This window comes from Onychostruthus taczanowskii, unplaced genomic scaffold (assembly GCF_017590055.1).
Source record: "Onychostruthus taczanowskii isolate IOZ18803 unplaced genomic scaffold, ASM1759005v1 scaffold23, whole genome shotgun sequence".
Taxonomy (NCBI): Eukaryota; Metazoa; Chordata; class Aves; order Passeriformes; family Passeridae; genus Onychostruthus; species Onychostruthus taczanowskii.
In genome coordinates, this window is record NW_024499573.1 from 10,419,430 (window position 1) to 10,438,423 (window position 18,994).

General features: G+C 36.6%; 1 protein-coding gene across 5 annotated transcripts in view; it reads left to right on the top strand.

Moving 5' to 3' along the window:
- Positions 1-18,994, top strand: part of ZNF800 (zinc finger protein 800) — a 50,050-nt gene that overhangs the window by 174 nt on the left and 30,882 nt on the right. For 2 of the 5 annotated variants that reach the window (XM_041405386.1, XM_041405384.1), the window contains exons 2-5: positions 193-303; positions 2,946-3,041; positions 6,275-6,418; positions 8,785-10,540. In XM_041405386.1, the coding sequence (XP_041261320.1) occupies positions 243-303; positions 2,946-3,041; positions 6,275-6,418; positions 8,785-10,540 (2,057 nt within the window). In that variant the 5' untranslated portion in view covers positions 193-242. Of the gene's footprint in view, positions 1-192; positions 304-2,945; positions 3,042-5,200; positions 5,298-6,274; positions 6,419-8,784; positions 10,541-11,937; positions 13,494-18,994 lie in introns of those variants that run through there. The other 3 variants (XM_041405388.1, XM_041405387.1, XM_041405385.1) reach the window with 3 other exon arrangements.

Here is an 18,994-nt window from a genome sequence, read left to right on the forward strand (position 1 = left end):
CGGGAGCGGGGCCGTGCTCGCCTCGGCCGTTGCAGAGGGCGTCGTGAGACCTGCCGGAAACAATGGGACTTTCTCCTGCGCCAGGGGTGCCGCTGCCTCCGGCCTGCCCGGCCGTAGGAAGCGGGTGTGCGGGCTTGGCGCGCTCCTGAGCCGCTTGTGCTTCGGCGGTGACTGCTAATTTGCTTATTTTAGCAGAAACGGGCTGCTGGATGTAGAAGGAAAGTAGGTCGTGCGCACGGAAAATGCCTCTAAGGGACAAGTGTTGTCAGACTGACCACCATCACCATGGATGCTGTGAACCAGGTATGGTGGTGTGTGGTGCTTGGCTGGTTTGCATGTCTCCTTCACTGAAAACTTGCAGGAACTGTTGTGAGGATGCAAATGTATATCATTTGTGTCAGCTTTAAGTATAAAAAGTTTCTGAATTTTGTTTGGAAGTAGTTTTTTTTTTTTTCCTCTCCTTAAACTGTCACCTTAAAATCATTTCAGGAAGAGAATATTTTAGTTCCTGCATGTGGGATAATCCTCAGGCCACCACATTGGTGTTCTATGAAGTGAGCACAGGAAGGCAAAAGCTTGTATAAAACAACTGATCATTTTGTTTCCAAAAAGTGCACTGTTCTCAGGGTTTTTTTTTTTTTTTTTTTTTTTGTAAAATGGTGTTTCTGGCAATCATTTACATTTGTTATTTATATTTTTACTCTGTCTTCTCTGTTGAACTCTGGTGAAATTGAAACTCTTAGTCTCAGAGGAGAAAAATCCCACCTGGAACAACTCTTGACATTCCATGTCTGAGTGATATGAAAGATGCCGTCAGTGGAAACTGTAATGAATATTCTGAAGGTTCAGCCAACCTGTTAGATGCTTTTGAAATTAATCTGCTTATTGTTGTAATTAGGATTTTTAAAGGCTATTTTGTTTCTTTTTGCCTTGTTGTGGAGTTTATTTGGATGCTTTCACTTGCATTTTTGAAAGAAAGGTGCTATTTGTATGCTTTCACTTCTGTTTTGAGAAGAAAGTCATCAGTTTGGGGAATTAACAGATGAAAATGTGAGCACTGTGACTTTGATTATGCTCATTCAGTGAAATGTAATTTGAGAGTAGATATTGTTCACTTAGTAGAAACATTTCTTTGTGTTGGTGATGAAATGGTTTTGAGTTGTTCTAATACTTTAAAAACACAAAAATATTTTTCTTGCCTGAGAAATTAACAGTGATGTGTTAGGTCTGCTTCACCTGTGTTACGCCTGTTGCTGTCACTTGGTGTTGTACATGCATATTAGAGGCTGTATACAAACCAAAATGTTTTGTTTTGAAGTATAGGGATTAGGGTAGTAGAATACAATATGCCATTGTGTTAGAGATCCCCAACTGATTTGCTAATTCGTCATGGTTGTTATGTGTTTGTATTTATAATAATATATTATGGGACCAGGATAGTTCGGTGGAATGTTCATTCTGTTGTCCTTTTTTACAGTGCTTTGTTTTCTGATGTTCTTTTCAGTTAGAATTTATTTATAACCTTTTAGCTCAACATTCCTATCAAAACTTGTTTAGTCTTTTTGCACTTAATTATGTCTAAATAGTTTCATACTATGCCTCAAGTGGCCTTTATTAAAAGTAAATTTATTAGAGATCTCAGTGCTACATTTAGAAATGAAAACTTTACAATGAGGTTAAAATCAAACCAAATGGTTAAGGTGGGAGCCAGTTTATTAAGTGCAAGGCTGGCTGTTTAGTCAATAAGTAATATAAAATAAGACCTAACTAATGGTTTTGCAAACACATGCTTCAGGAAGTGTTCGTATTCCTGTAAATTTGGGTTCCCTCTGGGCAAAGCTTAATTGCCATAGCTATATACAGCAATGGAGTTCTATTAATTTTCAAGTGAATAAATATTGCATATTGGAATTGCTAAAAATTCTGATTAACATATGTTTTAGTTTCAATAGCTTTTGCAAAGAATGTATGTCGGTGATGGAGAGAGACAGGGAAGACTGATTCGGTGATCAGAATCCAGTTTTACTGGGGGATACAAATGCTTATATACTATTTCAGGGAGACTACTAATGTGTATGACAATGATTAGGTTAAAATCACATACACAAACTTATGCATATAACAGCATCTCTTACTTGCAGAGTTTAGTGGGGTTTCCTTTTTCCTGTAAGCCTGTTTGATTTAATCTTCTTGCAATCTTGGTCTAGTTTTCAAAGTTCCGTTTGCTTTTGCCAAGGCATCCTGTTATCAAATCTCTTATGTTAGCCAGGTCCAAAGTCCATCATCAGTCTTGTGTCCCCCAACATTCCAACAAATATGATATGGAAAGAAGCATCAGAAATAAAGTATTCCCTCAGCAGTTTATTTGAGCCTGAAGTGTTTATTGAATGTAGCTTTTGTGGTTAAAAATACTGTGATAGGTTTTTTTGGTATGTGTTATGTAGCTATGCTCGTACCTTTTTTCTGATCATTGCTACTTTAAATTTGGCTTCATTGTTTAGGTGCGTACTGGCAACATTGAAGTCATGTAGTGTGCTCTGAAGTATTTGGTAATGCTGGTGATACAGTATTTGGTAATGCTCTTTTGTACATGTCATTTGGTTTTAACAATGGAAGTCAAGTAGATTGTTCTGGGAAATTACTTTAATTGATGGACTTTCTAGCGAGTTAATTTGGTTTTATATATTTATATGTTTCTATGGTTTTTTACATGTAGCTTTGAATACAGACAAAAAAAGTTACCAAAAGGACAGCAAACTGTCAGAAGGTATCATAGCTGGGAAATTCAGTGTTGACTTTTTTTAAATTCAATATAAGTGAAAAGTTTAGAGTAAGGCTACTTTTATTGTAGTCCTGGCTGTTCTTTTTAGCTAGTTTACTGTATGTATGGAAGATGCCTAAATTACCTGTTTTCTAATGGCTTATTATCCTTTTATATATTTCAGTGCGTCTCTTGGAACCTGGTGATCCTCCGTTATTGCAGCAGCCTCTGCAAACATCAAAATCTGGTATTCAGCAAATCATTGAGTGTTTTCGATCAGGTAGGAAACCATGCCTGACCCTTGGGAAGTCCATTACCTTTTTAAAAGAGTAATGCTTCAGTGTATTAAAATGACCAGCACCTGACTTTATGCATATTTGCAAAATATTTGTAGATTTTTGGAATTAGGTATTCCTTTTAATAAGGGTTATCATAGAAAGTAATGAAGATACAGAGCTTGCTGTATAGTTATCCTTCAAAAACCATAAAAATTAAGTTTGTTGTTCTGCTTTGTGCCATTTCTGCTGCTGTTCTCAGTGAGTTAATCATAAAACTCCTGAGGTGAAGAAAAAACTTAATCTTGACCATCTTAAATTGCTTAAATCAAGATATTCCTTGAATGATTTTGGGAGTTGCAATACATAGCAATGAATAGCTAAGCATTTGGGGAGGCATGCGAGGGAAGATAGAAACCTTCAGTGTTTTCAGGCTGTTTCTACACTTCTGATGTGGCAAGCCAAACATTTTACTTTCACAGCTCTTGGTCTTTAGTGCTACTATCTACGCATTTCTAAATTTTTTTCCCGTTGATCTTGTAAGTATGTGAAATGCGCCATGTATAAAACACTGCTGCTGTGCAATAAGATGCATGTCTGCTCTGAGTCTTGTAAATGGGCACAGTATTTAAGTTGTCCACTAGTGTTTCAACTTAATACTAAAACAGGATGTGTGATTATTCATAAGTAACCTTTTTTTGTTTGCTTGAGGCCTCAGAGATGCGTGACAGGCTTTTTTGCTTGAAGCAGATTAATGGACTATCTACTGGTAATAGCACAAACTAGTTGCAGGTGCTTTGTTCTGAGCTACTTCCAGATCGTCCTCACTGGCAAGTGTTAAATTGGTAGCTTACTTTGATGTCATCAGTCACCTGCATCAGCGAGGTTGGACAGAAGGCAAGAGGACTTAGAAAAAGATTTTACTGGCTCGTTTTGAACAAGCAACATTTCATTATGGAAAGAGAGTATTTGATTCTTGTGGTAAAGGAACAGAAATTTAAGACAGAGTATTGTATATAACTGTTTAAGTAATTTTATCAAAAGCTTCTGTCATGCAAAGCATTAAGAATAAAAAGTGAATATGATTTTTTTTTCTAAAAAAGAAACTGCTTGCAAAAGGCATAAATTTTGGAATTTCTGATAGAGATATTTATGACTGGTGTTCTCTACCAATTTATTGTGACTTTGATGTTGTTCTAGCATCAACATTTACAAATGTTAACAGAGTTTGACAAGATATCACCTGCATTACCATCACAATATACAATTAGATGTAACTACAAAATAGAGAAGACTTCAGTAAGTTAAATTTTTTTTGCTGTTTTGAGAAGTTTCTGAATGTGTGCAGTTTATTTCAAAAGGACCAGTTATTTTTTTTATTCTCATCTGTGAAAAGTTTCACAGATGCATAAGGATGATTTGAAGCCAGAATGACTACCATGTCATACAGTATGGTTTCCAATATGTCATAAATCCTTTAATCTCATCCAGTAATTCTTAAATCCAGTAATTTTTATTGGAAAAAAAACATTTCAGTCCTGAACAGGGACTGAATATAACAGAGGAGAGAATGAGGAACCTGTATGTCCCTTGGCTGGGTAGTAATGGAGAATTTTTTTTTTTTTTGAGAATGAGGCTTGTGGCCAGGGCATGCATGAACAGCATGGAATTTTATCTACATGGAGCATCTTCAGTTTTGTTCAGCTGGGTTTTCTTTATATGCAGAAATTCAAATGTTGGTGAGATCAGAGTAAACAACTTGCTTTTGGGGGAAACTCTGTACCATTTTTATTTGTTGCTATATCTAACTGTAGTAGTATATATAGTAGTAAATCTAGTTTGGTAGTCTGTTTGTAAAAACGCAGGTCAAATGAGGGTGAAGTTAGTAACACTCAAAGAAAGAGCAGTGGACATGGCTTGGGAAGGCATAGGAGGGGTATGCCCCTAAACTGTGGTAGCCTCACATGACCAAGTTTGGATACCATTTTTAAAGAACTGTTGAAGAAGACACTGCTTTGCTGAAACTCAGATTTAGAAAGCTTTATTGCACCAAGAAATAAGTTTTTCTGGTAAGGCCCATTTGTACTGAAGAACTGTTACCTATTATGAATTTTTTAATATTTGAAAGATTTTAATTTAGAAAATAGTTCTGCAGTGTGTTTGAACTTTGAAAGGAATTCTTTGCAGAAGTGTGATGAGATGACGGAACACTTGATCTTGTAGTTCAGCTTGAAGAACGTCTTGCTGCTGCTTTTCCATAGGTATTTGATATTGTTTATTGATGGTCCAGCTTATTATATTTTTCCTTGTTTGATTAGTTTTGAATATTTAAATTCTAAGAAAAATCAAGATAGGTAAAAGAGCTGAATTTGGTTAGTTAGTGCTCCTTTTCTAATTTGGAGTGGGTAAGCATCATTTAGTAATATGTTGCTAATTTTAGGCCTTTCATGAGATGAGATTTTCATGAGATGAAATTTTCATGAGATGAGAAATGAAGGACTAAAAGTAAAAAAAAAAATGGCAGGAGCTGGAATACATCAACAATGCTAGATCTAACTATCTTTATATACAATACATAATAGTCTGGAAAGCTGGCATATTTTATCATACTCTCTATGTTTTAATAGAGATCTTTCAGATTTAAATTGTATCTGTTTTCCTTCATTCAGGCTGAAAATATGCCTATCTATACTATCTCGTCTAAGTGTCATCATCTTGGACTTGGGTCAGATATCTAAGTGTAGTAACATTTCTTGACCTGTTAATTATTCTCTTTGGTCTATTCAGTCCTTTAGTTTTTTGCCTTACCAGGTGCCATTTCTATACGAAATAGCTGTGTGTGTCTTGTTTTTATAGCACTGTAGGATAACCCTAAAGAAAAAATACTACTGACTTCTTTAAATGCTCTAGGTGCTTATTCTTTCCTATTGGGCAATTGTATTGCAACAACCAAATACCGTAGTAAGAACTCTTCCCTAATGTTAGATGTTAGTTTTTATTGTAAACCATTGTACTTTCTCTGTAATGTGTATAATCCTTGAGGGTTTTTTTCATCCCAGTCTTGTGTTCATAGTGAAAGTTGGAGCATAAACTTCCAGTACAAATGAAGTAGCACTACCAAACGATAAAATGCTGTTGTAATTATTCATGGTCTAAAATGTTTCCACTTTCATGGGATGGCGTGAATTAAGAAATGAACAGAAAGCCTTCCATAAGTGTAATATTTATTTTATTACAGGAACGAAACAACTTAAACATATCTTGTTAAGAGATGTGGACACCATTTTTGAGTGTAAATTGTGCCGGAGTCTCTTCAGAGGATTACCAAATTTAATTACTCATAAAAAGTTTTATTGTCCTCCAAGTCTTCAGATGGATGATAGTAAGTCTTATTAATTTAAATGTTTAATTAAGCAATGTGAAGTTGAAAAATTTGTCTTTACTATTTACACAAACATACCTGAAACAAAATGCAAAAAACTGAGGTGGATCTAAATTTCTGTAGTAATGTATTTAGATCACTTTTATGTTACTGTTAGGAGCTACAGTAATGACTTTATATGAATTAACAACCAAGAGCCATGCCAGTATCATAAACAGATAGCTAGTTTATACATCTAACCTTTTAATTGTCACTCTTTAACACTTTTTATTCCTTCTTCCTCTTTTTCTTTCCCATCTGTCCTTTACTGTGAAAGAAATCAAAGGCATGTCAAAGGACTGGGAAGTGACTCTCACAGAAGACAGTGACTCTAACAGGGTGTTTCAGTTTTAGGCCATCATATCTCTGATGGATTTCGGCTGCTCCTGTGAAGTGACCTGGGTCAATATCCTTAATATTCTCCTGTACTCAGAGAATACAGTGATTGTGTCATGGATGCAGTCTTTTGGTTTTAGTCAGTATGAAACACAGACTAAAAGTTTACCCTTTTATTTAAGGATCTGTGCTTGAATAATGCTGTCTCTTTTCCCCTGCTTCACTTCAGTGTATGCTGCTTTAACATATCCTATGTGATCATGCCTAGCCCAACATCTTTGTTGTGGAAAAGAAGCTTTATTACTAAAAGAAGTTAGTTAAATGATGAGGAAAAAGCTAAGAACTATATTTTTTATGGGAAAAAAATTTATTACAGTCTCATTCCAGTGATGACTTTTTGTTAATCTGAGTAAAGTTGATTAATTTGGAAATGTGTCAGCATTCAAAAGTGTTTGTAAAGAAATTATCTTGATCTCTTCACTAGATCAGTATAGGTGCAATGAGGATTTTTCTTTCCTAATTAGTGCCTTCCTGCCTCAATATTTCAAAAATTAGGAACAGAGATATACTTTGATGATTCTTTTTGCACATGGTGTCAGCTGAATGGAGAAGGTGAAAAGGCTGGCTACTTAAATGAGCTTGCTTGGCCAGTTAGAGAGTCACAGAGCTTCTCTGTGATGAGGGGTGACTCATAGTTTCGAAGCAAGGTTGGAAGTGCATGTGACTTTAGATGTAATAGTTTCTAAGCAAAGTAAGATGACCCTGAGTGAAGACTTAATGTCCAGCTCCTGGCATTCTAGCCTTCATTTAACTTTCTGATTAACTTTCATATGTTAATATGAAATAACATGCAACTAACATACAAATAAAATTACTTCCACTGTTCACTATGAGAGGTGCAAATAAAAGGAATAATACTACACACTGAATAAAACTGTATAAGTACTTGTGCTTTATATAAAATTGATTATAGTTATTGAACTAAGTGGGAGTTTTATCAATAAATGAAAGATAGTGTACAAAAGGCCGGAATTAAAGTTCAGCACACCATGGTGAAAAATTAATGCACTCAATATAGTAATGAAGTAGTCTTAAAAGGTGCTATAAAATTGGAAGGAGTTTTTACTCTTTGTAAAAACTGTATAGATAAGCTCATTTGAAACTGACTGTAAAAGAAGTTAAGAATGCAGTGTTAAAAAAATGGGTTTGGAGCAACAAAACAGCCTATTTCTTGTACTGACACTTTCCATGTATTGCTGGGTGTGTGGAAGGAATAATTTTGACTGTGGGTTTTTAATTAGCTGTTACCAGGACTCACATCTTTAAAATTATTCACAATAATTTGAACTGTGTCATCTCAGTGCCTCACCTTTTTGGTGTAGGACCCCAGCTTCCTAGTTTTGCCATCGCGGATGCTTCGAGTGTCACACTGGGAACTAGAGCACTGAACTAATTTGGCATTTAAAGAGAGAATATTACTGAGACCTGTAAAATATTATCTACTTCTATCTTTATACAATGCTCAGGTTACACAGATGTTTCATCTATGGTAAGGATCGTTCACAATTCACAGAGAAGAGCTTATTTCCAGAATTAGATTCCTTTACTGAGAGTGCCTATATCCCACAGTAGGAAAATTGGTTTTTAATGATGCTTCAGGCTTAGTTGCACACCTGCAGAAGAAGCTCAGTTGAATGATGTTATTCTTGCAATTGATACAGTTTTTTAAAAACCAGCTTAATTCCAGTCATACAAATGTTTAGTTCAGGTGGCTTTCACATTAGCACGCCAGGAGGGTTATTTCCGATGCTGGCTTTTAATAAAAAGGCAACTTGCAATGATTACTCAAAGCCGTTGAGTGTTCAGAGAGTACAAAAGAGGATTTGTGGAAATTTGTAGACTTAATTCACGTAGTGGTTAAAAGCTACTTTGAAATTTAAATAATTGGAAATTACCAAATCATTAAAAAATACCTTTTCCTCTTTTCACAGACCTCCCAGATACAAAAGATAAGCAGAGTCAAGCCATAAATGACCTTCTTGAAGCAATCTATCCAAGGGTAGATAAGCAAGAATATATCATCACGTTGGAACCTATAGAAACCAATCAAAATGCTGTGTTTCAATATGTGTCAAGGACTGATAGCCCAGACGAGAACACAGAAAGTAGCCATACCCCTGATCAAGCTCCAGTACAAATCCAGGAACCCAGCACTGAGCAGCCCAAGACTGTTTCAGCTCCAGCCCTGGTCCCAGCTGGGGATACTGTAGAATTACCTCCTGCTGATCCTGTTACAAACAAGGTGATATCTACTCCCGACGAACAGCCACCAGCAGTAAATCCTGACTTGGACTCTCTGGATAATTCTGATTATGGCCACCAGTTGATTTGTTGCCTCTGTAGGAAGGAATTTCATTCAAGACGCAGTGTACGCCGGCACATTCGAAAAGTACACAAAAAAAAGATGGAAGAACTAAAGAAGTATATAGAAACAAAAAAGAAAACAAACCAGTGCTCTGCAAGAGGACGAAATAAGAATGTTCTTGTCACATTAGGTAGAAGTTGTCCTGTGTGTTATAAATCATTTGCCACAAAAGCCAATGTAAGGAGGCATTTTGATGAAGTTCATAGAGGATTAAGAAGGGATTCCATTACTCCTGATATAGCTACAAAGCCTGGGCAACCTTTGTTCTTGGATACAGTTTCTCCTAAAAAATCTCTTAAGACCAGAAAACAAAAGTCGTCTTCAAAGGCTGAATACAATTTAAGTGCATGCAAATGCCTTCTGTGCAAGAGAAAGTATAGTTCACAGATAATGCTGAAAAGGCATATGCAAATTGTTCACAAGATAACTCTTTCTGGAAAGAACTCTAAAAGAGAGAAAGGACCCAACAATACTACCAATGGCACAGAAATACAAGTTGAACCAGCAGATTCTGTAGAACCTTCACCCCCTTCCATTGTGCTTTCTCCACAGAATGAATTAAAGGGAACAAATCATCAAAATGAGAAAAAGAACACACCGTCAGCACAAAAAAATAAGGTTAAACAGGACCCTGAAAACCCTAAATCAACTTCTAAATCAACCACTAAATCAACCTGCAAATCAACCACTAAATCAACCCCTAAATCAACCAATGCATCTGCTGCAGGTGGCCAGCAAAAGGCCAGGAAGCCAAAACTTTCAGCTGGCTTTGACTTCAAGCAGCTTTACTGTAAACTCTGTAAGCGCCAATTTACGTCTAAACAGAATTTAACAAAGCACATTGAATTACACACAGATGGAAATAATATTTATGTTAAGTACTACAGGTGTCCACTCTGCTCTTACGAAACGCGTCGCAAGCGCGATGTGATCCGACACATAACTGTGGTTCATAAAAAGTCACCGCGCTACCTTGGGAAAATAACGGCGAGTTTGGAAATAAGAGCAATAAAGAAGCCAATTGATCTTGTTCTAAATAAGGTGACAAAAAGAGGCTCTCAGAAGGATGAAACAAAACAGATTGGTTCAAAACAGGATGTCACCTCTAATTCTCCCAATAAAAAGTATGAAGGAGCTGATGTTGGCATTGAAGTAAAAGTAACAAAAAACTTTTCTCTGCACCGATGCAATAAATGTGGGAAAGCATTTGCCAGAAAAGCTTTTCTAGAACATCATAAGAAAACCCACAAAGCAAACGTATCTCATTCACCTGAAGAAAGTAAAACCAAAGGCAGAAGTACAAGATCTAAAGCTCTTGTCTGGTGAGGAAAAAGAGAGAATGTTTTGTCCTTTTTTTTTTTTTTTTTTAAAAAAAACAAAAAAACCCAACAATGCTACTGCGTTTCTTTTGCTGTTGTTGATTTATTGCTGAAAACATATTTTTTTCCCATAGATTTTATGGTTTAGTGATTTAAATGCAAAAGTATTTGATGTCAAGTTTGTTTTTTTTTTTTAGCATTTTGGAAAAGAGTTAAAATCTAAATTTGTCATTGTAGAAAGATGGAATGTAGATTAAACTGTACTAAGTCAACTCTTTAAACTGTCTTAAGGCATCTGCTGTAATAAGGCTAATATAAGTACATTTTTAAAATAGTAATTTTTTTAAAATTAACTGTAATTTTGTTTGGTTTGAATAACTTAACTCATTTAATTAACTTTGCTGTGACCACTTGAAGAAGTACTAAAAGTACTAAAGTAAAAGCTGATAACAGAAAAAATCTCTATGAATTTACTGGAATTAGCATTTGTAAATTTAAATTTTTATTTTAATGTGTATTACCAACACACTGTCAACAAAAGTGCATAGAACAGGTTTTTTAATGTAATTTGGTTGCTTAGTTGTTTTGATTTAAAATCATTATTGGTTAGGTGTCTGCAAATACCTTTGAAGTCATCAAATTTAGAATTCTCTTCTTTTAATGCTTATTTATATATGCCCAGGTTTGGAGACGTGTGGTCATTTAGTTTTTTAAATTGTTCAAATCTTATCAAAATTTTTGCTTTAAGCATTGATATGTATTGATGTCTGCTCTAGAATTTTCTAAACTTTTGCTTATGTAGTGCTCTCGGAATTTTTTACACTTGGAGGGGTTGTATTTGTAGCTACTCAGTTTTCCATAGGCCTTGCCATGGCCTATATTTAGAGGACCTTTTAAAAAAGAAAATATTTGTGTACAGTCACTTTGTATTTCACACTGACCAACTGATGGCTGAAGGTTGGGGATTGTACAAAAGTATGATGAAGAGAGACTGTAGTGATAATTTTAGGAGTTTTTAACATCCTTATGCAGCATCATCTTTCTAGCATATTTGGCAAAAAGAAAGCAAAGTATATGTGCCTTGTTCTGTGTTTCAACTCTGAAACGCTATTTTCTGGGAGGTGATTCAATCTGAGTTCAGCTTTCACAGTGAATAACCACCTAGTTCTATTAAATTGTGATGTGGTGCTTTCGTGACTTTCTAATAAATCCTGACCAAATTAGGCAGAACTTCAAAAATTAACTGAGTTGAGCCCTGAATTATGCTGAATTCTAGAGGGGGAGTGACTTCTGCATTTTGACTAAGAATTAAAAATTTAACCTTCTAAATTATTTGTGTAGTTTAAAAGAGAATTATATGGGTGAACTCAAAATATTAATTTATTCCCATTTCTCTTCAGATAGGCTCAAGTGATGTTCGGAAAGTTTGAAGTTCATTTGAATGAAAAAGACTTTAGTTTGTTGGTGGAACTGCTAATTCTTGATAATGGTACTATAAGGAGAAAATACTTTCATAAGCTGTTCTTTTTTCTTACAATATTAATAATCATTCTGACTGCTTGTAGGACAGTGCCACTTCCCAAAACACTGAAGTAGTTGAAGTGAAATGCACATGCCTCTAAATTAGCAGCTATCTCCATGTAGTTGTAGTTTGACCCAGTATAGAACAAACTTCCTGAAACTGAAAAGGAATATACCCGAGCCAAGTTAATGAGCAGCAGCATTGGAAGAAGGTGGATTTTCCTCGTTTAGGAAATCTTCAGAAAACTCATGGTGCATGCTGGTCCTCCCTGGCAGTGCTAATTGATGGACAGCTCAAACTTTGATGTGATATCCTACTTTAGTAAATATTGTATTATACTCTGTTTTAAGTTTATTACAAATGAATGTATAAGAGCAAACAATGTAGTGTTTATTGGCTGAATTCTACTAATTTTTAGTATTTGGCATAAATTCAGTTTGTTCATATTGACTAATTTCCCAGTTCAGGGACATTCTGAATTTCGCTGTGCTGAAGTTGCTTCAAAGACCTCCATTTTGTTTCCATATGTGGTTCACAGGAAAACTTTGTAAACATCTAGAAAGTTTACAAGAATATCCACATTCCTCTATTCTTTAATTTTAAAAAAATTTATACACAAGCACTTTAATGATAGTTGCAGTTTATTTTTTCAGTTTATTTTTTGAAAGATCAACACACTAATGTTAATATGAAGGTAGTGAATATTTGCTGATGTATTATAGACAATCTGTGCACAACCACTTATAATGTTAGCTTATTTCATTAAATATTAATAAAAAGGGAGGATAGTTTGGGAGAAACTCAAAATATATTTTCTCTCAAAATCATAAATTACCACTATGGGTAACACTTGACTTTGTGTAATTGGAAGATGCTTAGATACCTTTTTTTAACCTTTTAATCAAGATTGTAGTAAAGCAGTTGCATGCCTACCATTATGAAGTTCTTGGCAGGTTTCATGCAATCGTGGGTTTTGTTTCAGATTTGTTTTTTTTTTTTTTTTAATTTTTTTTTTTAATTGTTTTTTGGGTTTTTTTTTTTGGTTTTTTTTTTTTTTCCTTTTTTGGTTTATTTTTTACCTTTTAGAAAATATTTTTTTTAGTGATTTGTGTCAAATTGCTACAATTTGAAAGGTATTGTACATCAGAAGAAATACCGTGTTTTTTATATCGGTTCACTCCCTTACTTAGGGAGGTGCCTCATGTTCATATATACTTTTTGTATAAAATATATCTAAATGTTGATCACAAGATCAGGAGTAAAAATGATTTTATGGATAGAGAACTATTTGGCCCTGTTAGTGCATTGCACTAAAAATACTGTGAATGGGAACTAAGATTGTAGCTTTGCTCAAAATGTTCTATATTGAATGTACATGCTTTTGTTTGGGTAAATGTACTGTATTTGATGGAAAATAAAGCAGACTGGAAATGATTTTTAAGTGGGCATAAACAAAAGATGCTGTATTTGTAAACTTGGGATATCTGTCACTCCGCAGTCGGAAATTACTTTGTTTGCATTTTGTAAAGTTCTATTTGTTGATCATTGAAGCTAGATCTTTGTAATATTCTGTTGTAATAAATGTGTTTTTTTTTTTTTTTTTTTTTTAATTAAAAATTTGGCACTTGTGGAGTGAACACTTCACACTGGTGGTCAACCCTTGCTGTATTTTTGGCAAACACTGCTCATATTGGCATTTTGTTCCTTGTAAAGGAATCTCTTCTTTAACTGAGGAACTCTTGTTGTTGCTACCCTTTTAGAACAAAATACTGAAGAAGATAGGCTATGATAATACTGGTATTTTTTGTTTTGATGCTTTCCTGCTGTTCCAGTCTAAGGATGTACGTGGTCTGTGTTTGCAGCACAAGCCTTTCCAGCGCTAGCTGGTTCAGCTCTCTTGGCTGAACTGGATTTGCTCTTTCACATTACTTGTATGCTTTGAGCCTGACAGTCTGCTCCTTTATTAGGGGCAAACAGTCTGCTTTGATGATCTTCCACAGCTGTTGATGTTATGTGAAAGAGCTGAGTGGGCTCAGTGGCAGAGCAGAGACCAAAAAGCGCAGTCTGGGGTTTGCAGCAGATCTTATGTGTATACGTGCTTATGTTTTTTTCACTCTGTTGCTCAGATGTTTTCTCCAGGATGTTGTGGTTTTGTAGTTCTCAGCTTGTGACTTTCTGCAGCAAACAAAGGGATTTTTTGAAGTTACTGTCTTGTGGCAAGGCAGGTGGGGTGAGTCTTAGACTGAAATGGATGTGTAAATTTTAATCAGCTTCCTTCACAATGTGCATCTAAATTTCACCTGCTACTCTCTGAAGAAACAACTACCTAAGAATGAACAAGCCTAAAATGGGGCACATCATCCTTTAAGTGTGTAAAGCTGCATTTTCTATCAAGAATACATTCATGATATTGACAGATAAGGAGATTAATAATTTGTCTCTGGTATAAAAGTGGCAATGGCTTTCCAAATTCAGTGAGACATTTCTCTGCACGGTGTCAGACTGGTAGTACATTAGATGGTGGCTGGGTTGACAAAGCTTAGGATCAGGTATCTGTGCTGTTTCAGAGTACTTGTTCCCATTAGTGTAAGCGAGGAAAACAAGGGGCATGACTTTGTTGACCTGCTCAGAGCTGAACAGATTGTGATTCTGGTCTCTTTTCTTAAATCTCTGTATATAAATATTGCCATTTGCTTCCTCAAGGATTACTTGCATAGGTGAACAAATTAGGCATGGTAAAAATGGTGTTTGACACTGAAAAGACTGAAGGGACTGTTCTGTTTTCTTAAGTGTCAGTAATGTCCTGAAGCTTGGGCTGGAATCGGTTCAGTTTGTGCAGGTCATTGTTTTTGCAGTACAATAATATGCTGATGCCCCATAAATTGTACTTCATCTGGCATTTGCTATTCTGAGTTACTGTTTAATTATCATTATTTCATTATTTTAACTCCAGAATTTGCTTTTCTGCTATTCAAGGTGATACTGGAGATATTCCACTTTGAAGAGTTATTTTCAGCAAGTTGTCTTTCAGTTTACAGTTACCTTATCTGGGTGCAGTGGTAGGATGTTTGCTTCCCTTGTTTTCTCTCTGTCAGTATAAGTAACTGATCACAGCAATGCAGAGTCAGGTACTCGGTTATCTTTTGACTGTGACTTTCAGAAAGAAACTTTGTCGTGGAGAAATGTACTGAGAAGTGTGGAGGATGCCTTTGAAACTGAGTGCCTGCACAGCTGTGAACTGACCCACAATGATTGGAAATGGCCAGCAAACTATTAGCATTCTTGGCTTCAAAACAAGACTGGTAACAGACTAAGAGACTTCTACATCTTGAAAAGCCAAAAAAAAATGTTTTTGTGTCTTAGAGCTAATTTTCTCATTTTAGTAGATTGGTTGCCTACACCAGTATAACACAGGGCAATATAATCCAAAAGCAGTAGAATTCCTAATACATTTTAAAACATTTTTTGAGGGGTAAGGCTTAATATGTGAGTTAGGTCCTATTAAAGAAGGAAAGGATAAAACTTGTCACTATGATAAGTCACTTTGATAAGTACATTAGTAACAGCTACAAGACAATTATCTTATTTCATAAAAAGTCTCTTCCCTTGTGGAAGGTGCTTGCTGTCATTTTTGTTTCCATTACTCACCTGTGTAGTTCCCAGTTCAATTTTTAGTATCTTACTGTTTGGCTGTGGTTGAATTTTCCTGAATTATCTATCTATCATGTTAGCTTCTTTAAACTCCTAATTTTTGAAGTAGAATTTTTTGTTTCTGTTTTGAAAGCTGCTTTAAAAATGCTTGGCATTTGATAGTGTTGGGTCAGTGTTTTTGGTTTTTTTTTTTTTTTTTTTTTTTTTTTTTTTTTTTTTTTTTTGTTTTTTTTTTCTGGAGGATGAGGTGATCCAAACACCACTGATTTGAGCATTCAGATTTTGGTTATGGAGTCTTCTAGAGGGTGATTTTGAAAAAGACAGGAAGAAATATAGGCAGGAACAGTGTGGACCCTCTTATATTTATGCCTTTAAAAATAGATTAGAGAAACAACTGCCAGAAGTAATATTTCTCTCCCTGCACTAGGCACCTGATAAATGGCTCAAGAACTTCAGGCCCCATCCAGCTCTATTTTCTCACTATTTCTGTGTTCCTGAATTAGAAGCGAAGTGTTTATTTTTCTCTTGTGTGTGGTTTTTTTTTTTTTTCTTTTTTTTTTTTTTTAATTCTTTTTCATTTGCAGTTTGGTGCTCTTGGATTGTTTTCTCCTTAGTTATTAAACTGTTTGGAGAGGTTGAAGTTAACATGTAACTAAATTAAAATCATTACCAAATCCTTATTTCTCTGCTCTGAAGGGGCTTGCTGCCTTTGGAGCTACGCTTTCTAAGTTTGGAGCAAAAAATAATGAATCAATAAACAAAATTAATAAGAGTAACAAGGTAACTATGGCAAGACTCATGAAAGCACTTGGGGCTTGTGCTTTTGTTTTGAACTGCCTTATTCTAGGTGTGTGTGAGAGGAACAGGGTAATTCCTGCATCATTCACTGCCTTAAAAACCAGTTCTTGTCTTTGCCTTGGCATGAGGAGTGAAGGCTTTGTGCCCGTGTTTCGTGTGTGGACAGGAGAGGCAGTAGGGCTGTAGTTGTCACTGGGCTGTGGCTGTACACTGCCATAATGCCCGCCCTCTTCCCTGGACCACGGAGACTTTGAAAGAGGAGTCACAAGTCCCTGAACCTGGAAGAAGTCTCATTTTTGGAGTGGTGGATGCAAGCAGAGGAACAGAAAGAAAATCTTTCTGTGGGAGCGGCTCAAGGTTGGTGAGGAATAAGGTTTCCCAGGTTTGCACTGGCTCTTGAGGAAAGGAGCCTGAATATCGGTGGGGAGTCAGTGCCAAGGAAGCCCAACAACGCCTGGAGCACACCTCGGTCCTTTTCTGGGATGGAAAGGGTGAGCTGGGCAGTCACCCTGCGCCGCCTGAGCTGCTGCTGCTCTGGCTTTCGGAGAATGGAAGGCAAATCAGTGATTTCAGCCTGTCTGGTAGCTGTTTTCGGAAAGGCCTTCCCGGTGTTGCCGTGCCCGCCGGCCGGGGCTCGGCGCGGAGCCGCCGCCAGGTGGCAGCAGGCGGCGCGGGCCGGGCGCCCCGGACACGGGGCCGGCCAGAGGCAGGACAGGTTACTGGGAAGGGCTCGCCCTGGGCCTTTGGCACAGGAGTGAGTCGGTACTGTGGTATCTGTGGGCGGTTCGTAGGTTGTGGCATTTGAAATTCTTGAATGATGTCTGTAAGGATGAAGACTTAAGGTTTGCTTGATGGCGCTTGCTCTTTGTCCCCAAGGCTGTGGAATAGCTGGGGGCAATGCGTTGTGGAGGGGTTAGGTGTCATCTGCCAAGGTGCTCTCTCAAAATTAGCTGCATAACCTGTGCAGCTCAATAGCGCTTAAGCTCCTTTTTTGTTATTTAGTCCCTTGCTGAGTATCAAGAGAGGATTTGTACTTTTCTAATGTCTTTCACCTCCTGTAAGCTTCATTTAACTTACCTTTATGTTTAAAAAGTGAAATGCTGAACACAAGATTACCTCCACCTTTTAAAATGCAAAAACTTTATCTTGGGAATGGTGGAAGACATATCGTAAATAGAAATTTCTTCACTGATTTGTTATTTAGCATCTATTAACATGTTGTTTTCAGACCTTAAATGCTATTTTATTCCCAGACTTATTGTTTGGAAAGGAGAAACATGGGTCATGTCTGCAGATAGATACCATCTCTTTTATACTTTTGGTATAGATGACCCCTAATTTCAAGTTAACACAGCTTCTGCCAAAAGAAAGAGAATATTAATAGAAAAGCAGTTAGTCTGTTTTCCAAATGAGCATTTGTGCAGTTTTGCCTTGAGGTGGTTGTTGTTGTTGTTACTGTTGCTTGTTTTTTTTTCTTCTTCAAAATGGAAAATATCTCAGTATCTCATATTCTGAGCAGTAACTTCAGGGAATACAATACTGTGTTGGTAGCTATAATGAGGCATATACAGGTATACAATATAGTGACTGTTCTGTGTTTTGGATGATGGCTAAAACCAGTTGTGCCACATCAGAGCCCCTCTTTTTCACAGCTTCTAATTCCGCCTGTAAATAAATGTGTATGTATACTAATTAAAACATCTGCTGTGAGCTTGATTATTCTGGTTGTAGACAGTCAAATCAGACCTCTTCAGGACATAGAGGATTTAATGTGTAGGTGCCAGTCTGTTGTCTGTGCACCCATTTATGTGTGCAAGCATTCTGTAGCTCTTTGTGTCAGATTTATTGGATTCACACAGTGCACAGTTTAATGTTTATGTGAAATGATGAATTTGCTGAAAATGAGCTCTCTGCAGTGGTTATATCTGCAATTCTGAATTTCCAGAAGTCTTGAATGCCTAAATTGTACACCACAACCTAGCACTGCATGGGTACTGTGAGAGTGCATTGAGTCAGTGAGGAGGCTCCTAGCTCGCTGGTGTCATGATCACTCATGTCATGGGATCATGTCATGACCCCAGCTTCTCCTGTGCTGCTTCCTGGGGTGTTCTCCTATACCCCAGCTCTTCACTGCTTGCAGCACCTGCAGCTAATGCAATATCTTAGCCAGCTTCCTTGACACTGTGACCCTTTCTGAGAAAAAGAAAATATGTGTTTTTTGCTATTCCCAGGAATGCCTTTCCTCTTTTGGCCTTTTGTTTGCATCTGCTTGCAGACAGCCCCTTTAAACCAGGTCACATCTATTGCTCATTATAAGCTTGGAGGTGTGCAAATAGCTCAAGCTTCAGCTCCATAAAGCGTATGCCCCAGGCTCTGAAGAATTTTAGATGGAGGATCATTCCATCCTCATATCCATCCCTGCTTTTCCCTGTACAGCTGTTGCAATTACAGCATACACCTAACAACCAGATGTCTCTAACAGACAT